The sequence below is a fragment of the Anas platyrhynchos genome, chromosome 10 (assembly GCF_047663525.1).
Source record: "Anas platyrhynchos isolate ZD024472 breed Pekin duck chromosome 10, IASCAAS_PekinDuck_T2T, whole genome shotgun sequence".
In the NCBI taxonomy this organism is placed as follows: Eukaryota; Metazoa; Chordata; class Aves; order Anseriformes; family Anatidae; genus Anas; species Anas platyrhynchos.
The window spans coordinates 17,274,645-17,295,095 of record NC_092596.1 but is presented as its reverse complement, the minus strand read 5'-3'; the positions used below and the strand labels follow the sequence as shown (position 1 = coordinate 17,295,095).

Here is a 20,451-nt window from a genome sequence, read left to right as displayed (position 1 = left end):
TAAAGGAAGGGTAATGATTACTTATCTCACGTGTCTTTTCTGTTGAATCTGGAGAAACTGAGTTGTCATTTCAGGAAGCTCCAATTATAGATCAGGGAATTGTGATCCACCTTGTATTGCTAAACTGAAAGGGAGCACAACTAGATCCCAAATAGGTTATTTGGGAGAAACACATAATGGAGTTGAGGTTTAGAGAAAGTTGACAAAAGTTAATCCCAGAAACAATTGGTTTGTGATGCTTTGATCCACTCTACCCTCATTTTCACAGAGCAAAAATACTGATTTTCTACAAATACCTATCAAGTGACAGCTGCCCAGAAAATTGTTCTTGTCATGGAAGTATTAATCTGATCTTTTCAGTTATTAGTTTTGGACTGTATATCTGGAGGGAATTATGTTCCTTTTTTATTCGTTCTGATTACATTTTCTAACATACTTTTAATTGTTTCTCTGCTCAAACATTTGGAAGATACGCAGTTGTTCTCTATATTTTGTTTCAGGCTTATTTGATTCGATGTTGTATGTGCAGATCTGTTTTCTGTGATTATGTATGCTTGTTAGCTTGGTTTTCTAAAAATGAAGCCAAACAAACAAACAAAAACCACAAAACAAGTCTTATGTGATCAGATTATTTATGTACTCCTCATCCCCAGCTCTCCTGATGCCTTTATCTGGATTAAGCCCAAAGTATGATGAACTTGGTGAAAGGCCAATATATTTGATGAAAAAACGCAGGATCCAAAGTACTGCCCTTCTGCATGAGTTACAGAAGGTCATCTTTCCCTTTTCCTATAGACAGTAATATCATCCAGAAACTTGTAGCATCTATGCTGAAAAGTTATCTTTTAAGTACATTCTGCAGTCCAGAGTGTTTGAGCGCTACCTTCTTTTGTATTCTCAGCAGATCTATGAGGTAGTCTGAAGCAATGTTGCCTTCTGCTCTCACTAACACATAGGGCAGTTGAATGTCAGTAACTGAACAGAAGGGACTGAAAAATTTAAGATAAGAATAGGGTCTGGTGTTCTCTTATCAGGATGTGACAATTATGTAGCCACATGACTGTAAGTGCACTGGGCAGAATGAATAAGAGTCTGTGGAGTCTGCGGCACCTCTGAGGAAGAACAGTCTGAAGAATGCCACATTAGTGAATACAAGACACAGAGGGCTTGGGCAAGTGCTAAGAAAATGGATGAGAATGTGCAGCTGGACCCTTATTCTTTGTCTCCTTTGACTGCCACAAGACAACACGGCCTGGAAAACTATACCACCCCTTCCAATTACTTTGAGAAGCCCTAGGAAAAGCCACTGGTGACCTGATGCCACTGATGCAGACACAGTACCAGAACATGGAGTGGCTCTGGAAACTGGCCCCCGCAGTTAACATCCCGCAGCACAGAAAATCCATGCCTAGGAATGCACAGGGACTGGCCGCTGGCACCCTATTACTCAAACCTGAGATGAGGGAGCTTCATCTGAGGTTCTGAGCTCCCTGGTTTTTAACTAGTAGGATTTCAGTATAGGAACCAGGTGTATTAATTTACTGTGATACATCTTGTCATCATTCCCTCAATGTACAAGGATGAGTTAGGAATTATATGAACCCCCTAAAACGTTACACTACAATTCCCTATTTTTTGCATCTTGTAGGAATCAATTTAAGGGATCTGCAAAGAGTAGGAATGACATTAGTAATCCCAGCAACCAGCTACACTTTTTGAATTTTTGTAAAAGATAACAAATTGAGAAAGGACTTACAAAACAGCTATCTGGTTTACAACCTCACAGAATAATCAGGCAACTTCCCTTTTGGTTTTGTCACCTTTTTTTTTAAGAAGGTAACAGAAAGAAAAATCCATGTTTGCTTTTAAGTTAAAAGACTGAGTGATATTTACACTGGGGTGACTGTAAGAAAACAGGCCTCGCTGACAGTTTAGATGAAACACAAATGCAAGCTATGGAAACCTAGCGAATTTCTTTATGCACAGAGTTCTTTCCAACTTTTCAGCTATCAAATTTACTTGGCAAAATAGCCACAATTCAACTTCAGGTATAATTAAAAATGGAGGTAGTTGAAATAGTGGGAAAATCCGTGTTGTGAATAATATATTTCATTTTAAACCAGGCTTGTTTCAGGTCACCCTAAGTCCCTGAGGAAGGGGCATTGACGTACGCCTGCCATATGACATACACATATATTAATTGAGCCTTGAGACCGCTCCAAGTGTTGAACTCCCACACAGACACTTCCACCGAGTTCGACCCTCACTGGGCCTTATTTCCAAAGTAGCGAGGCCGCCCCGCTCCTACCGCACCCCGAGCGCGGAGCCCCCGGTGCGCGGGGCCTGAGGCGGCCCCAGGGAGACCCCGGCCCCCCCTTCCCTCCCTCCTCACCGGCGCCGCGTGCATCCGGGGCCCCGGCCGGCCGGTGACGTCAGCGCTATAAAGGCCCGCAGCGCCTTTGTTCGCCCTCATTGCGCAGTTGCGGCACGGCGGGAGCGGGGGTGAGTGGTGCCGGGCGGCTCCGGGGGCTCCGGGCAGCGGGGATAACGGGGTCCCGCCGCCGCCGCCGCTTGGGGGCCGGCCGCGGAGGGCGGCGGCGCCGCGGTGCGTAGGTGAGGCAGCCGGGGATTCCCTGGGGCCGCCGCATCGGGCCTGAGGCGCGGTGGAGCCGGGCCTGGCCGCCCGCCCGCCCCGCGCAGCGCGGAGCTGAGGGAGCAGCGCGGTCGCGGCGGGCCGCGGGGGGGTCCCAGGCGCGCGGGGCGCGCTGCGGCCGCCATTTTAGGTGCGGGGGGTTCCGCGCGGGGTCCCGCCGCGGGCTCGGCGCCTCCCCGGGGAGGATACGAGGAGGCCGGGGCGGAGGGATGGGGGACATGGGGTCGGGCCGCGCGTTCGGGTCAGCGTCCAGGCGGTCGTCGTGTGGGGCCGGCGGGGAGCCGAGTCCCCGCCGGAGGTGGCCGCCATTTTGTGGAGGTGTGTGGAGAGCGCCGAGGGTCTGCCGCCCCCCTCCTTGTCCTCCTTCTCCTCCTCCTTTTCCCCTCCGCGGCTCCACGGGGCAGGGAGAGGGCGGCCCCCGCGGCTTGTGCCGCCGCCCGCGAGGCTGAGGCAGCCCCGGCCCGGCCCCTCCGGCCCCCGGCAGCCCCCGCCTCAGGGGGCTGCTTTGTCTCGACGCCCCGCTGCGGGCTTTCCCGCCTGCAGGCGAGCGGGTAACGCTCGGCCACAGGCGCCAGGCGCTTTGCCAGGCTTTGCTTTGTCTTTGTTCTGCTCTCTCCCCGCACCCCTCAGCCGTGGCCTCCTTGTGCAGGGTTGCAGTGATGGAGTGGCATCCATTCAGGCTGCTGCGGTGTCTTGGCCAAGACTGACTGACGTAGCCTCGATGTTCTTAAAATAATGTAAAAGGTGGTGCTTAATTTGGAGGATTGGCCCACCTGGCTTTAAATTAAGTCATTTGGTTTTATCTTGATGTATTAAGTATGTTTATTGGAAAACCTGTGGCAGGGCTTAAGAGCCTCTAGGATTATTATCAAGGGCAAAAAGGCAGTAAACCTGCTTTTCCATGTTCACCAATACTATTTGATGTTAAAAGTGCTTTGCTTCACTTCTCAAAGTTGACTTTATTTGAAATACCTATTTGCCTTAGCCTATTACACTTTTTTTTTTTTTTTTATCCATTATACATCAGATCTCTTACTTGACATCCCACTCAAGGAAAATTTCCTTGAACACTTGAGGAAAGCTGAATATTCCATGGGGTTGTCTGGAAGCCTCATTTAGTTTAATGTTTTATTAACGACAGCTGTATGCTTTTAATAGGTCATTCGTAGCGTCAAAATGGTTGAAGCAGATCGTCCCGGAAAACTGTTCATCGGGGGCCTGAACACAGAGACAAATGAAAAAGCCCTTGAGGCTGTATTTGGCAAATATGGACGCATTGTGGAAGGTAAAAACAATTAAAAAAAAAAAAAACACAATACTCTTGCTACTATAAGATTAAAAAAACCTTAGCTGTGATGACTCTTTGGTGTTGATCATCTGAAATGATGATACCTTCACGTCCTCTAAGAAGTTCTGAGCTTGAAGGTTAAATAAAGGCTGTGTTGTATCCTAATTACAGAAAAAGAATAACAAAGCTTTATTTCCACAGTCCTCTTGATGAAAGATCGTGAAACCAACAAGTCCAGAGGGTTTGCATTTGTAACGTTCGAGAGTCCAGCAGATGCAAAAGATGCTGCCAGAGACATGAATGGAAAGGTAGGAATTAAGATCAATCACGCTTTACTGTTGCTGCTAACCAGAAATACTGATCTATGGAGTAAATTAACTAATTATAACACTGGGAAAGACAGTCAGCTAGAAGATCCTGGAGACAAGTCATAGCTTTAAATCTGTCAAAATGTATTACTTCTGAGCTTCCATGAAGTTGGAATCATGTTTTCCTTATCCTGGATATGACAGTAGAAAGTGAAGCCTGACCATCAGTCAGTCATAGTTTTCTTTTTCAATTGGTGATAAATGGTTTTCTAGTAGACAGCTCTTCACTATTTCATGTTCTATGATGCTTTTTTTATTATTGTATTTGAATGTAGTACTGTAGAAATTACAATTTGAGGAAGTGACTTACCTGAAAACTATGAATGTTCCCCTTAACATGGGTTTAATTTGACTTCCCTACTCTGTGGTGCATTGATGCACCCTTAATTTATAGGTGTCCTTACATATGTGAGTTGCATTGCCAACCCACTTGGCATGTATGTGGAGCGTCTTTCTAGTTACTGTGAAATAGTTCTGCAGTTAACTAGCAATTGAATTGCTTGTTTATACCCTACAGTGGAACTGTATGACTTACTAGAGAAAATACTAAATAACTAATATGTATTTAATGGCTTTAAAAGAAAATAAAACCTGAAAATTTGGAGCAAAAACTTCTGAGATTAGCATCAGGATAACGTAAATTCCTTCAACAAGCTGTTGTGATCTGTGTCTTTTTCAGGATGTGTTTGAAAACATAGATGCAAGTCTGTAACTTAATAGTCAACAGCAGCCTATCTTCAAAGAGATGCTGTCTTTTTAGACAGTGCAAGCTGTCATCTCAGTTAACTTGAATTTCAGTCTCTGGTCTTTAATGCATAATCTGAACAGGTCAGGTGTTAAGGTCATGCTGAATCGGCCTTTCTGTAAGAAGTGCTTCTGGTGGTGCTTTCTTGTAAGGTTAAAGCCTCTACTTAACAATGATTGAATAACACTTGGGTTTTTAATAGCTGTTGGTGCAAGATACTGAATTGAAAGAAAAATGTCTGTTGCAGTCCATAGGTAATGCATATAAGTATTTGTGCTTCTAGCAATAAAAAAATCTTTTTCTAGTGTTCGCTGAGAATGCATATAGTAAAATGTCGTTATTCCTTGGTTTGTGTCTGCCGTGTGTGCTTCTTAGTTCCTGTGTGCTTGAGGAGAGTCTCATGATGGTTAGTGTTGCTTTCTTCAGAGGCTTGCTTCCTCTTTAAACAAGTTAGTCATTTTTCTCAAGGTGGAGAGTGACAAGTCAGATCAGGTCCTTTCTGTTGCTGGTCTAAACATCCTTAAAGGTGTACCTGTTACTAAATGTACCTCCCATTGTGTAGTTTGCTACAGTTCTGAAGACCTGTTTACCTGCAGTTTTGAAACCCTGATTTCCTCTGAATTAATCATTCCACTGAACCCTCACATATGGTAACTTGAAGCACCAAAAACTGTCAGACTGAAAGGAGTTTAGTCACTGTCTTAGGAATTGATTGTGGAGTGCACCATTTTCATTTAATGCATCTGAAAATAAAACACCGACTGATCTAGATCTTTAGTACTAATCTTTTTGATCACATTGGAAACATTCATGCAAATAATGCTCAGTAAAGTAGCTAAATGAGATTTAATGCTTGTCTGAGATGTCTGTTTCGGACTGCACCACATGCATCACTCAAGAACTGCTAGAAGGTATCGCCTTGTGGGTCATCATTCTAATGGATTCTGTCTTCAGAGCTGCAAGCCTAAACATGCCTCCATCAGCTTTGAAATTTGAACACCGAAGTATGAAAAGAACTTTCTCACTCAGGATTTGACCAAGAATGATCATTTAACATAAACCTTGTAGGTATTACTATATATCATTCCAATTCTATAGTGGTCTAGCATGGTTTAACCATGGATATGGAAGATGTGGAAGATTATTGGGAGGTAGCCTCTCGTCCTCATCTTGAGAAAGCCTTCTGGACAATAAGTGATGCTTGTACTTCAAAAAGACTCTACTCTAGATCTGAAGAGGAGTGATGGTTGAGGAATGCTGTGGGAAGAGATCGTTCTAATCTGTCTGAAATGGAAGCTTCTATTCACATTTGGAAGCAATGGGTTGGAGTTCTAATGAAAATTCCAGGCACTTCAAAAGACGCAGTAGCAGAAGTACTGTGCAGACAATAAATAGTTCAAGCAACCTATAAGGATTAAGTTACAGTCTAGGAAGGGGAGAAGGTTCTGTGTGGCCTGTGTGTAGCTCATTCTGTCATTCCAAAGAAAAATTAAACTTGCAGCCAGTAGAAGAGGCTGACTTCGATGATTTCTGCAAGAGTGTATCTGCAGTTGCTGTGTTGGGGGGTGGGGGGGAGGGAAGAAAAGGATTAAAGAATTTGTTTTAAAATGGAACAGGCATAAACTAGTCTCCACTTGCTTGTTGAAAATTTTAGTCCTGAAGAAGGTCAGGAGAGAATAGCTTTGGGGGAAGGGCAATTTTTTCAATTAAAGTTATTTTCTCTGCAGAATTGGATCAGTCTTAGCCTGAGCAGCACAGTAAAAATGTTAGTAAAAAATGTTAGTAAAAATCTTAGAGTGAATTCTTCAGAAAAATCTTAATTGCATGGTAGTAAAGTCAATATCCTGATGTCATGAAATGGACCTGCATATCTAAATACAAATGTGAATACTCCAAGCATGTATTGAACATTCTGTGAAGCAGGCTGTTGTGAACTTCTGGTCTTAAGCCCTGAGGGGAAAAAAAAAATCTGTAATTAAAGAGAACATGACCTTAGAGAAACATCCGGGACAAGCCAGAGATAAAATTCCATTTGAAGCATTCCATTCTTCCAATTGAAGAGCTGCCAAGCCAGCTGGAGTGTGTTGAGATATTGGAAGCAAATACGACAACCCAAATGACAGCCTAAACTGTACTCAGCACTAGAGAAGATTGTCTTCCTCTAATCATCAGAAACTTATTTCCCATTCTTCTGGTGAAGAATTGATAAAATAAGCAGAAGCTCAGCCTGATAGGAAATTATCTTCAGTTCTTGAATGTATTTGGCAAAAGGAAGCCTTCGTGATGTGATGTCAAAGAACATGGTGGAGTCACTGCAGCATCAATAATGAAATCTTCCATTTGAGAGGAAAACCCTATGTGATGTTAGGCTGCTGTTTCATGCAAGTTTCTTTGGAGCTCTTAAATTATGGCCATTGAAGTTTTCAAAATACACTACATTTAACTTCTTTGTCAGAAAATGAGCAATTTGCAGGACAGTTCTCTAATTGTTTGCTTGAGGTTCCCTGGCACAGTACAAAATGGTACAGGTTGTTCATTTCACATGTGGGAGTTTTTAATTATGATTGCAAATCTACTACTAGCCTTAGATGATTGTTCAGTAGACTTCCCCACATTCTAGTACTAAGGTGATGCCACTCAATGGTGCCCAGATCATACTACAAATGCTGCTGTAACACTCTGATTCAAGATTATAAACACCAACTAATCGGTTCATTTTGACAGTGTTGTTTTTTTTTCTTTGGGCCCATTGGAAAAACAATTCCTTATTCTGAGATGGCTTGTTCTGAGTTTTATCTGTTCATTAAGATCAGACCTCTCTCTACTTGACCTGAAAACTGATAACATGAAAATGTTCCCTCCCTTTAAAATAGGACAAACTTTCACAAACGCCTTCTGGGTTAAAAAAACCTTTTGGACTTCAGGACTGCTGGAAAGCAGTTTGAAAAGAAATCTGTGTTTTGCCTTGGTGAGATGCATGGGTTCAAGACATAAGGAAATAGTAGAAATCATTGGGAAAACTCTGCTCCCTACATTTAAAAAAGCGAATCAAAAAAACACACTGACTTGACATCCAAATACTCAAAACCCCATGGTAATGAAAAGTGATGATACTTGGTTTCCAAAATCAAACAAGCTGTCGGGAACTTCTCATGAAATAGGACAGCAGCAGTTGTGATGGCAAAGTTTAAGGCTTCAAGCCTACTTTTTTCCAGTTTTGAGAAGGATGACTGAGATACGAGATGTGATGGCAAAATTATGAGATACAAACTAAGTTCCAGGGATTAGTGGTATTAATGCGTTCTCCTGGAATGTTTCAGCTTGTCATGCCAGATGTGTTTTTGAGAAACTTCATATAATTAAAAGAATTCTATTAAGTCAAAGACAAGATCAGTGTGTTTTTGCTAGTATTTTTTTTCCACAATGTCAAGACCTTTTGGATATACACAGGTTTTTCAAACAATAGGTACAACTCTGGTGGCAGAATACATGAGCTACTAGAGTGGATGATTTCAGAAAGGGAGACTTTAGTGAAGAAGATTGCTGGTGATTATTTACCACAATAAAACAATCAAGAGTAACATACTCGTGGCAGTCAGTTTTTGACCATTATTGCAATGAAGAAGTGCAATTAATAGTGCTTCCCTTCTAATTCATTAAGTATTGTAGCAGAGTCAGATATTTAACAAAAAGGCAAATAAACATATTTGCCAGGATAGATGTGCAGTAAGCCAACTTCAGCAGAGCTTGTGATTTTGACTCTGTTCTCTTGACCAAATGTGAGGTGTCTGAAAGGCGATAAAGAAATTTGATAAACTTAAGTTACTCAATATGTCTTACTACCTGCTCATATTTGAGGTATAATAAGCTGGCTGCAGAGTTCCTGTTACTGCAGGTCTGTGCTCCAGAAAATACACTTCAAAGAAAAGTCCCCTCTGCAAAAGCAAGTAAGAGTAATTTGTGGCAGTCACCTCTTTGAAAACCCAGCTTGAAACAGTAGAAAAGAGGGGTGAATTACCATACTCAATCTGCTTTGTAGATGCTGAAATTACTTCTAAATACTTCAGCGATCACCGTTTAATCAGGACATCAAGCAAATGTACTTAAACGGCCTCCCCATTGCCAGAAACCCCAACTGAAGCTAAGATACCTTCAGCTTAATCCTGTAACTACTGGTGCGGTCAGTTTGGTACAAAAGTTCGTGGCAATTGGAAGTAAATTGGAACTCATAAATCATATTTCATTTACAGTATAAATGACATGGGGCTGCCGTAGTCATTGGACACTTGTTTTGACTGAAAATCCTTTTCGATGCTGCTGTGTATTTTTCATCAATACAACAAGAATGAAGTACTGTAGAAATAGGCCCAACATGCTGCTGAGTACATGGGGACTAATGCTGAAGACTGAAATCTGTTCTAGAGTTGCTCTAACTTTATAAAATGGAAGCCCTATAATAGTGAAGCAAGAGGGGCTTAATTTAAGAAATACAAACATGACTGAGCAATAAGTAAAGCAGCTTCTTCTTTAGTCATTAGATGGGAAAGCAATTAAAGTGGAACAAGCAACCAAGCCCTCCTTTGAAAGTGGTGGTAGGCGTGGGCCGCCACCCCCTCCACGAAGCAGAGGTCCTCCCAGGGGCCTTAGAGGTGGAAGAGGCGGAAGTGGCGCAAGAGGACCACCTTCAAGAGGGAGTCACTTGGGTATGTATTTACCTATCTCATTATATACTTGGACAACATACAAGACAATCCCATTGGAAGATGACAGTAATCCTACTGGAAAAGTCAAAGAGCTGAATAGTGCACTCCTTGTTCACATTTCATCATTTTAATAATGATCTCGGCAGTTGAGTCAAATTTTGATTGGGCAAGTACACCTTAAGAAAAAGGCTTTCAAATATGAAGATTCCCTTCTACATCTAACACTCTACCTGACTTTTGGCTATGAAAGAAAAACAAAACTCCTGCCCTGCACGTGAGAAAGGAAGCTTTCTGGTATTCAAGTTGAAAAAGTGATTCTCTTCCACCAGGGACAGGGAACTGCCTTCTGTTTGTATGTAGAAAGTGGTCTAAACTCAGTAAACTGTAGGTGTTTAAATGACTGATCCTTCTGGGTCACAATGGCAATTAGGGAAGTTAAACATTACTTGTTACAGTGTTTTAAGTTGAAGTTTTCTGAAATGGGGGGGTAATATGCTACTTGATACTGGATATTCTTTAACTTAGATATATCTTTATTTAGAGACTTTTCAGTATCAAAATAGTCATTTAAAAATACAGCAGCACCTGAGGTGTAATGGGGGGAAAAGATGGAAATAGTGAGAACTCCATTCTTGGAGAGTCTGTGTAGTAGGTCCTACAGTACCTCTGTTCCCTCTTTATGTAGGATCTTCTCTAGTACATCTTCCCAGGTGGCTTTTTGTCTTCTGAGGACAGTAACTCGTTCAGCATTTAAGCTGTGATGACAGATACCAGTTTTCTTTCTCCCTTGCATCACACCCTGTGGCTTTCGGTTCACTTCTGTAAGACAATTCTTAAAAGGAATTTAAGCTGTGAAAAAGTTAATTTGGCATGCTCTCAATTCTGCCAGTAGCATCTAGTAGTGGCCAAAACACAAGAAAAAGGGGTTTTGAGGTGCCTAATATTAGAGGTTTGCTGTTGATGACACGGTAGTGGTAACAGCAGTTATTGCAGTTCAGGCTTTTAAGGGCATATAGATGAGTACCACAGAAGTAATGAGGTGTGTGGCTTACCCTTCTAGGGTCTTCTCGAGGACCACTTCCCATGAAGAGAGGTCCACCTCCACGAAGTGGAGGCCCTCCACCTAAAAGATCTGCACCTTCAGGACCAGTGCGTAGCAGTAGTATGGGAGGACGAGGTAAGAACTTGATAAACTACATTATTGCTTAGTCAGCAATCTTGCAGTACGTTAGTCTTCAGAAACTAATGCAAATCCTTGATTTTTTTAAGTTAAATCTGTTCTGGACTAGTGCATTCTCTTTACTAATCTGTCAGTTCTCTTATTTACACCACTTTGTAGCTGTTGGTACAATTCAGTGTGATTCTAAAGATGTTCCTGTTAGTGCTGCTTTAAAACTATACAAGCAGAAATATAAATTATTGCAAAGGTAAACTGCAGATGGTGTTCCTAAATCACTGTAAAGAGTTTACTAATACTTGGCTAATACTGCCTTGAGGAGTGTTCTGTGTGTTCAAGCACTGGTTAAATTCTAAAATTTGGGTTGCTTCTCTTAAGCTCCTGTGTCACGTGGGAGAGACAGTTATGGTGGTCCTCCACGCAGAGAACCGATGCCATCACGAAGAGATGTCTACATGTCTCCAAGAGATGATGGCTACAGCACTAAAGACGGGTAAGTTTTCTTACTAATTTAGCTTGGTTTAATTTTAAGTTATTCTGAGAAGAGTTTTGATACCTGATTGTTTCAAAATGTGACATGTAGTTAACAACTCGATTCTTGTTCTTTGTAGTTACTCAAGCAGAGATTATCCCAGTTCCAGGGATACAAGAGACTATGCGCCACCTCCACGGGACTATGCGTATCGTGATTATGGTCATTCCAGTTCACGTGATGAATACCCCTCGAGGGGCTATAGGTATCTACTACTGGATTTTTGTCCATATCCTTTTATTTCTGCTGTGGTCCAGCTGATTTATACTAAGTCTCAGTAGTCTTTCCTCTTACAGTGATCGTGACGGATACGGTGGCGGGCGTGACAGAGACTACTCAGATCATCCAAGTGGAGGATCCTACAGAGATTCATATGAGAGTTATGGTAAGAATTCATTTTGAGGTTCACATAGTAATTTTTACAGGTGTCATTAAAATCTGACTTTACTAGGTTGCTCGTGTTTTAGGGGGAAGTGGCACACTTTTTTCCCCTACAGTGAAAGTGCAGTTGTTGGTTATCATTTGATCGTCTTGTTAAATAAGCTATAAACTAAAGAAGCAAAGTCTACAGTTCAGAATTGCAACTATCTCTGGAAAATGTCTGAGTTTCTTCTCTAAAGTAACAAGCTGTTCTGGAATACCCAGTAAAGAGCCTGCCTGAATAAACACCGTCTGCATTCCTTCAAAGTCTTTAAATCCACTCACTGCCTGATACTCAATTCCCACTTTAAGTACCCTTAACATGGCAGATTATATAAAGAGCATCTCGATACATACAAAAGAGTAACAGTAAACATTTAATACAGCAGTTCTGTAAATTCAGATTGAAATTGTTATATATAACTTATGGTGTTGCCATATTACCTGACCATTGACCCTGCAGGTAACTCACGTAGTGCTCCACCTGCACGAGGGCCCCCGCCATCTTATGGTGGAAGCAGTCGATATGATGATTACGGCAGCACACGTGATGGATATGGAAGCCGAGAAAGTTACTCAAGCAGCAGAAGTGATGTCTACTCAAGTGGCCGTGATCGTGTTGGAAGACAAGACAGGGGTCTTCCCCCATCCATGGAAAGGGGCTATCCACCGCCTCGTGATTCATACAGTAGTTCAAGCCGCGGAGCACCCAGAGGTGGTGGCCGTGGTGGAAGCAGATCTGACAGAGGTGGAGGCAGAAGCAGATACTAAAAACACTCTTAAATTTTTTGGACCAAGAAAAATAATTTCGCAAACAAAAAAAAAAAGTGGAAGTTGTTCTATCTTTACTACCAGAGGACTACTAAAAGGAAAAGTTGTTTTTACCTTTTTTTTATTGTTGCCTGTTAAGTTTTCCCCTCCATGACTTTTATGCTTTTGTGAAGAAAAGTTAAACCAATGTTTAATTTCATTTCAAAATTGTTAACATTTCTTTCAAAAGGCAGATGTTAAATGTATAAAAGTTGAGCTGTGTACTAGTGTTGTAATTTTCAAAGTAAAGTTTCCCTGAAATGCCACACTACCCATCTGACTTTCCTCATGAATGGAATAAGCAGTTCTTATGATCTTCCACACAACATCTAACCATCTAGGATGGAGCTGGATTGTTCTACATATTCAGCATCTCATTCTTAAAGTATTGATTGTGATGTGGAGGGTGGTGGGGATATTCCACACAAAGTTCAGTTTTGTCTAGAATTTGAAGTCAGTGTTCCCAGTTCAAAATGCCTTCAGATCCTTGTGTAAAGAAAATAGAGGATATCATTCAATTAACCTGAATGAAAAAGCAAGTGGATAATACTATTTTTTTTGCCTTCCTACTGTTTCATGGGGAATTTAAAAAGATGTCCCCTTCAAATGAACCATGTACTTGTAAGTCAGCTACAGAATACTGTATTAAAAAAAAAAAAAAGTAAAAAATAAAAAGTTTGACCAATTCCATCAAAGAAGCTGCAAAACGATGCTTACTCATACTGTTTCAAATTTTTGCAACTCTGTAGTGTTTCACTTTTAAAGGAACATCTTTGATTCCAAAGGAGAAAATAAGATAAGCAAGGAAGTCTTTCTCTCCACTTCTCAAAGGCTTATGGCTTCATAAAAACAAGTGAAACTTTCAGCATTCCACAGCTGATTTAAAGCATCAAATGCCTGTGAAACAGCAAAGATGGTAAGCAAAGCAAACTAGTTTTTCAGTCTAAGTCAAAATTGAATCAAGTTGTCTTCCTCTAGTACAGTAAGACAAGCTGCACGTCATGGCAATGGAAGTGCTGTCTAGATTAAAAAAAAAAAAAAAAAAGGAAACGAAAAGCTTCAATGCATTAGAAGTTCTCCAAATTCAACATTTCTTCTTGGATAAAAGCATTTATGGCACTGATTTTGAAACTAAAGACGTGAGAATGCAGCTCGCTGTTAGACAAAATACTGTGAAGTAGGGTTGGGAGGGGATATTTTGTGCCCAGTATCTTTCAGTGAAGATGCTTAAACAGGCTGCATATACTATTATTATAAAAATAAAAGCCTTGTGAAATCAGGAATTGGTTTAGATTGACAAATACCATCTCGGCTATTGGGAGTTTGAAGCAAGCCATTGCAAACTTGACGTTTAGTTGGATGCCTGACTAGTTTGACACTGCGTTACAGGGATATCTAGCACATGTGGCAGAACCTGTGGCAAGTTATGACTCAGGTAAAGCCACGAAGTTCAAAAGATGCTCTTGAATGTAATAGACATGAAGACCTCCAACTAAAAACAAAACAAAAGCATTGTGCTACTGTTTAGTCCTCAGTAAATTTTGTCGTTCAACTTATGGATTTAACATGGCAGTGCACCATTGAAAAGGAATGAGAATCCATAAGCCATGCAACCTATCACTAAGTCATTCCAGTCCATTCCAAGCCAGTGAATCTTCCACCACTTAGAAGAGAAGTAGTAAGACTTGCAAGAGACTAATCTGCAAACCCAAGCTTGTGACTTGAAATGGGGGGAAGCACTGTAGGTTGACTTGCATTATAAAATGTACTCTTCTCAGTTTGTTCTATCTTACTTTGATTGCAGGATGATAATTTCTGGAAGATGCCAATGAAGTAATGCTGGTTCGTCTGTGGATGGCAGACATGAGTGTTGCCTGTACTAATAGAACAGGTAATTATTGTACTAATGAAGTAGCTGGATGGAAGATTTCTTATGATTCTGTATTTATAGATTTGGTTATATGCTCTTGGTGGGTAACCAATCCTGATCTGCTGATAGCATATTTCGGAGGAGGTGGTCTTGCTGGGCTTTTTAATTGCCAAGTTAAGAATGACAATCTTACCAGCAGTTTTAAGAACAGCAGATAATAAAATATGATTATAAGTCCATCATAAATAAAGATGCAGAATTTGCTTAATCTAGCAATCTTCACTAAATAAGACCAAAAAGTCCAAGTACTAGATATTGGTACAGACTTTTAATCGGTCTTGTTAAATATGCAGAATGTAGAATTTAATAGTTACAGTAAGCGTAGTCTACGACAATGAGTTAATCTGCAAGTGTCCTTGGATTGAATTCCAGGCTTACACTCATGTCAAAGATTGCATTAAACTTCTTAGGTTAGCTGTTCTTCATGATTTCAAAGCCTACCACATTAAAAGTTAATTTTCTCTGTGAGTTGAGGGACAAGTCAGTGTTGGAATAACTGTTCAGACCTCATGTGAAAGTGTCACTGTTCTGTTTCTCTGATACTTAGCAGGAAAAAAGAAAGCAGTAGTGGCTGCCCCACTAATATAGTGCCCTGGCGAACTTGTCCACTAAACAAACATTATTTTTTTAAAAAAGTGTGTAATGCCTGCTAAAAACTAGCATAGAGTGAAGGATATGTGCAAGTCCTTTTTTTCAAGGGCAGTACTGATGTAAGAAGCATGTATACTTCGGGAAGTTTTGCAAGAATTTTTTATTAGTATTCAAAGTATGCTATAAATATAAGAACATATTTGGATGCTACTTTCAAGTACTGCTTTTGAGAACCAGCTTTGAAATGGTGAGAAGAAAAAGCTGTACTTGATAGTGTTGTTCGTTTAATGCATTATCATTGATTTTAGGGAAGATCCATCTTGAATGGATAGGTTTTGTTGCATACTGTGTGGTATTATAATCTCAGTCTGCTTACAGTTTTTTTCTAAGATTCTATATAGAAGGTTTTTGTCAGAACGTTACAGTAATATTTTGTACATGCTCCTGACAAATTCCTCTTTCATTTCAGAGTACTGGATTTTATTTCAGATAAAAACAGAAGCATCAAGTGTATTTTCTATTCTGAGTTGTAAAAAGCACATAGTTAAATAAAAGCTGTTAACCTGGCCAACTTAATATTTTGCTGTTACTGATAAAATCTCAATGAACAAAAAATGCTACTTTCTTTGTCTCTGTAGCACTCTTGAGTGTGACTGTTAAAATATTAAAGTCACATATCCTGTTGGACAGGGGACAAAGCTTGAACTACCACTGTCTTTTTAAGGATGAAGAAAAACAACCCTTTCTTTCATTGAATTACTGGTATCAGTAATAGGGGTACCAAGGTGGATTAGGGAAATACATCTTAAATTAAGTTCTTTTCCCACCCTTCCCCACCTACAAAAAATGAGGAGTCAGTTATCAAACTTAAAGTTTGAGGCTGGTCCAGGTCATGAATTCTCTAACAGAGATAACGGACTGTCTTTAATATGCAGCATCCTAAGTGATTTAAAAGGTTTTGCCAAATCATCATATAGATTGTGTCAGAATGTTTTCAACTTCGTAATACATATATGCCATGTTAGCTTCAATTCTTTGTATTAGTTGGGAAGTAGAAAATTTCCCCCCTGATTTGCTCTAGGCAAAAAGCTCTCTAAAAATTAAGGGCTACTTAATTTACTAGACGTGTTTTGTCACTTACTAGTGCTTAGTGTGGGCCATGTTGTAATTAATATAGTAATTAGTGTGGGCCATGTTGTAATTAATATAACATAACATGCTTTCTCAGCCTACTCTGCAGCTTATTAACATTTCCAAGTTTTTAATAGGAATTATGACAATCTTAGTTTAGGGAGCAGTAAATAGAACTGAAGTGACTGCCTGGCAGGAAAGGTAATAGTAACTTTCTAAAAAAATACTAATTGTACTAGTTCAGGAAGCTGATCACTTTTTTATCCTACGTTTTATTTAATTTATAGCACATTATTTATAATCTGTACCTTTGTGTGTACCAGTTTCTTAAAAGATTATTGTGTGGTCAAAAAACAGTGGGTTTTTCTGGTAGACAGGATCAGAGAGGAGGGTACGCATGGGCGTTACTTGGTACTCAGTCTAGAGACACTGTTGTTCCATATCATTAAAAATTGTTTTCAGATCATTTTAATTACTGTGGTTAGCTTCTGATGTATTTTATGGTCCTAGAACAGTTTGGAAATAAGCCAAATGTATTTGTTGAATATGCAAAAACAACTCAGTTTGTCTTTTTTTATGTTTCTTAGTTTCTGAGAGTATACTGACTTGAATTTCCTTTTTTTCAGACTAGAAGATGGCAGTGCAGCAGTGGATATGCTTGGAAAATCGAAGGATAACATAAAGCAGCTGATAGAACTTGTCTTTTGAGCATGGTGTTACCCAGTATTTGTTTTAGAGGGTTGTGTTACCATTCAGGGAATTGCCTAGTGCTACTAATCTCTTGGATACAAAATATGTTCAGATAGGTGGAAATCAGTTATTGTGTCTTGCAGTGAACATCTTCCAAGAGTCTCAATATTCATGCATCAGTAGATTGTGCAGCAGAAAAATAATCCAGGGTATTCACATGCAGTGTTTTCCCTCTCTGATGAAAAATAGCCAGTTATATGAAAGTAGGTTTTAGTCACCTAAATTGCAAAGGACTAAATTGCTGCAAATTCTACCTTACAAAGAAACCATCAGAAGTTTTACAGTATTCTTACATTAACAGTTTTATAATTTTCCAAGCCTTCTGGAGTAGAGTAAGAAAGTGTTGATGTACTGAGATGATGTAGTGATAAATCTCGAGAATGATCTGTTTTTACGTATACTAGGTTCTTACAGAACTCCACCCAGCAGCACATCTTTTAACAGGTGTAGAATTCCATAGAAACGATGTTTTCTTCAGAATATTTTCTTGGTTTTGACGCATTTTTGTCCTAAATATGTGTTGATGTGCCAATGTATGTGAGAGTAATCCTCAGGCATTGGAATGTCAAACTAATTTCACATTGACAGAAGTACTTAGTGATGGCTAATACAGTTTATAGTATTTCAACAGTAGACAAACTTTTCTCATTTAAACAGTTCTGTTACTAATAAGTAGCTAAGGCAGAAAAAGCATTTATACCCTTTCTAGGCATTTATAACTATCTTATTTTTTTGGTATAAGAGTATCACTAAACTTCAGTTACAGACTGCAGACTCTAGCAGTAAGTCTGCCTGTGTATAGCAAATAGGTATAATAGCAATATTTTCCTGGGCTAATAAATACATAGTTAAATAAAAGCATTATGTGTTCGTTCTTAAGAAAATCACGTTACTCAGCTACGCTTGCATAGTAGAAACGTTTACCAACAAGTACTTTGTAGTGGTGGTATACTGTTAAGAAGTGGTCTGTGGTCTCAGAGACCATACCTTACTTTGAAAAGAAATAGTCATCCTCTGTAATAGTAAGACTTCTTTTTCAGCAGTAGCTTAACTAGATCAGGCTAAACTAGATTCTAACTGAAAGCTAATGCCAGTGTAAGCTGTATGAAAAAAGATTCATATGTACTGGAAATGTTACATAATTCACGTCATTGGTGTATTCTCATTAGCTCATGTGCTGTGTTTCAGACTTCAACATTGAAAATGAATGGCTTAAATGTAAAGCACTGTTGGGTGTTTTCTTCTGTGCCGAAAAAAAAGTTACATAAAAGTGACTTGTGTACAAACACTCTAGAATGGTTTTGTGATCCTTATTACTTGTTGTAACTTGCTCCTGTTACTGATTTTGTATGCTGTTTGTTAATTTGATCTAGACCTCCTCCTTCCTTTAAAACAAACAAACAAAACAAACCACAAAAACTAATACTGTAATATGGTCATTATTGCTGTAAATCAGGCTGCAAATAAAAGCTTGTTGGTAACTTGGGGGTAGAGGTTGACTCTGCAAGAGATGGTAGACAATTCATTTGTTTCATTCCTCTTAAGTAACAAGCAATGTTGAAGCTTTTTCCAAAGACCAGACAAGAAATTGTTCCTTGCTTGGTAGGTGGTATACTTTCATATTCTGGGTTCCACAACAGACCTAATTCTACTGTAAGGGTAGGTGAACAAACTGAAGATTACTAATTGGGTGCTGATGCTTTTCTGAAAAGTTGGCTTTTAAGTGGCTTACCTGAAATGTTTTAAATTGGGGGGGGGGGAGAGTCTGAATATGTAAGAGGTCACCCTTTCAAGCTCTTGTTAAGTATTCAGGATGCAGGAAGTATTTTCATTTAACTGTAGTTTAAACCATTAGCACAATACATGCCTGGCTGCAACACATGCAAACAGGCATAAACCTCTAAAACTGCCTATCTTTTGGGGGGGGGGGGGGGGGGGAAGTTTGTAGAAAAGTTTGTAGAAGAGAGTGAGTGACATATTCTGTGTTCAGGTTTGTGACATGGTCCGTGAATGAGTGTGTAATTCTCCATCTACTGAAATAGCGACGCACATGATCTCTTGCCTTATATATCAGAAACTTGCTATGTTTTGATTAGATGGCTGAAGTGGATGTCTTCCATATATATATATATAGTGTTCCTATACACATGTTGACCCCAGTGGATGAATTAATATTACCAGTTGTCTTAGCTACTGTAGGTATGGTAAAAGAAGAAGCAAGCTATGAACATGGAGATTGCCTGTATTCAGTTCTACAGAGTAGTGCTCAGAAGAACTGTAAACTAAACCAACCAAACTACAGCAACAACAAAAACATGCCAAAGGTCTTGTAATTAATTTGAAACATTTTGCACACATATGGATAGCTATAGATGCACATTCCCAGATGGCAAGTGTTTTGTGATTTAGCTTCAGCCTGCTTTACTGTTCACGCTGGCTGCTGCTATGTGCTATATTTTCACACAGTGTAGAACTCATCTCCACATCCTGTTAGAGGTCAAAAGTCTGTATAATCCTAAAAAGGCAATGTTGATTTCTTATTGGTGGCTATTAAAAGTGATAATTAGGTAGGTCCAAGTACCAAGCATAAGACCTGGAAAATGATGAGACAAAGCCATGCATTTTCATTGTATGTAGCTTTCATGTTGCTGTTCTATTTCTCTCTACACTTGAAATTACTGTGTAAGCAGTTCAGCAGAGCTGGTGTCTTGAAAGCAATAACAAGGTTAGGAACTGGCTTGGAATATTGTTACTGAGAAGTTGTCTCTGGGATATTTTGTTCCTCTTTTATTACTTTAATCCATAATATTCTAGGTAGGCATCATAAACTGATGGGAAAATTGCTTTATTTTCTGTTTGAGCTGGTGAAAGCAGTTGCAAATGGAGACTGCAAATGACTGGGCTCTTTTAAGTTAATGTGGCTGATACTGATGGTTAATATCTCCCAGTTCAGGGTGAAAAACTGAAAACACTTGTTCTTTAGACAGTAGATCTTGAAGAGCTGGTAGGAAGTGCCGTTTTAATAGGACAAGTAAAATTGTTGGAAATTTTCATTTGCAACTTTGGGTGACTTAGTTGTGAACTTTCAGAGTTACCTATGATACTTGTTCTGAGAGATTACATTTCATCCAAAGGACCATTTTGGATTATATGTGTTTCTTACATAAAACAGTTAAAAAATACATTTATTTTTTTTTTGTACATTAAGTGGATAATCAGAATTTATTTTTAAAAAATGTCTTGAAAATAGATAACTAAAATGGCAATTTTACTAACAAGGCTTACTACAGAAAAAGTTAAGAAATGTTATTTAAAGTTAGTGTGACGTTCACCCCCAGTCATCTGTAATGGGA

The 20,451-nt window shown here is 39.7% G+C and overlaps 1 protein-coding gene, 1 long non-coding RNA gene and 1 other non-coding gene across 5 annotated transcripts; all 3 read left to right on the top strand.

Moving 5' to 3' along the window:
• The first annotated feature begins 2,369 nt into the window (after positions 1 to 2,369).
• RBMX (RNA binding motif protein X-linked) lies at positions 2,370 to 12,967 on the top strand. Of its 3 annotated transcripts, none has more exons than XM_027465236.3 (9): positions 2,370 to 2,502; positions 3,812 to 3,938; positions 4,143 to 4,249; positions 9,586 to 9,757; positions 10,818 to 10,934; positions 11,313 to 11,427; positions 11,546 to 11,671; positions 11,748 to 11,851; positions 12,350 to 12,967. In XM_027465236.3, exons 2-9 carry the CDS (start codon positions 3,830 to 3,832, stop codon positions 12,655 to 12,657), a joined length of 1,158 nt encoding a protein of 385 aa, XP_027321037.1. In that variant the 5' UTR covers positions 2,370 to 2,502; positions 3,812 to 3,829; the 3' UTR covers positions 12,658 to 12,967. The 3 variants fall into 3 exon arrangements, with proteins under 3 accessions (XP_027321037.1, XP_027321038.1, XP_071899117.1); XM_027465237.3 differs by having other exon boundaries at positions 11,763 to 11,851; positions 12,350 to 12,803; XM_072043016.1 differs by having other exon boundaries at positions 2,499 to 2,613.
• Positions 4,003 to 4,074, top strand: LOC113844780 (small nucleolar RNA SNORD61). Its single transcript, XR_003499667.1, has one exon. It is a non-coding gene; the product is annotated as a small nucleolar RNA SNORD61 (small nucleolar RNA).
• A 505-nt stretch (positions 12,968 to 13,472) lies between the features above and the next one.
• LOC140003336 (uncharacterized) lies at positions 13,473 to 17,112 on the top strand. Its single transcript, XR_011811826.1, has 3 exons — positions 13,473 to 13,612; positions 14,501 to 14,587; positions 16,975 to 17,112. It is a non-coding gene; the product is annotated as an uncharacterized lncRNA (long non-coding RNA).
• Positions 17,113 to 20,451: the final 3,339 nt, after the last annotated feature.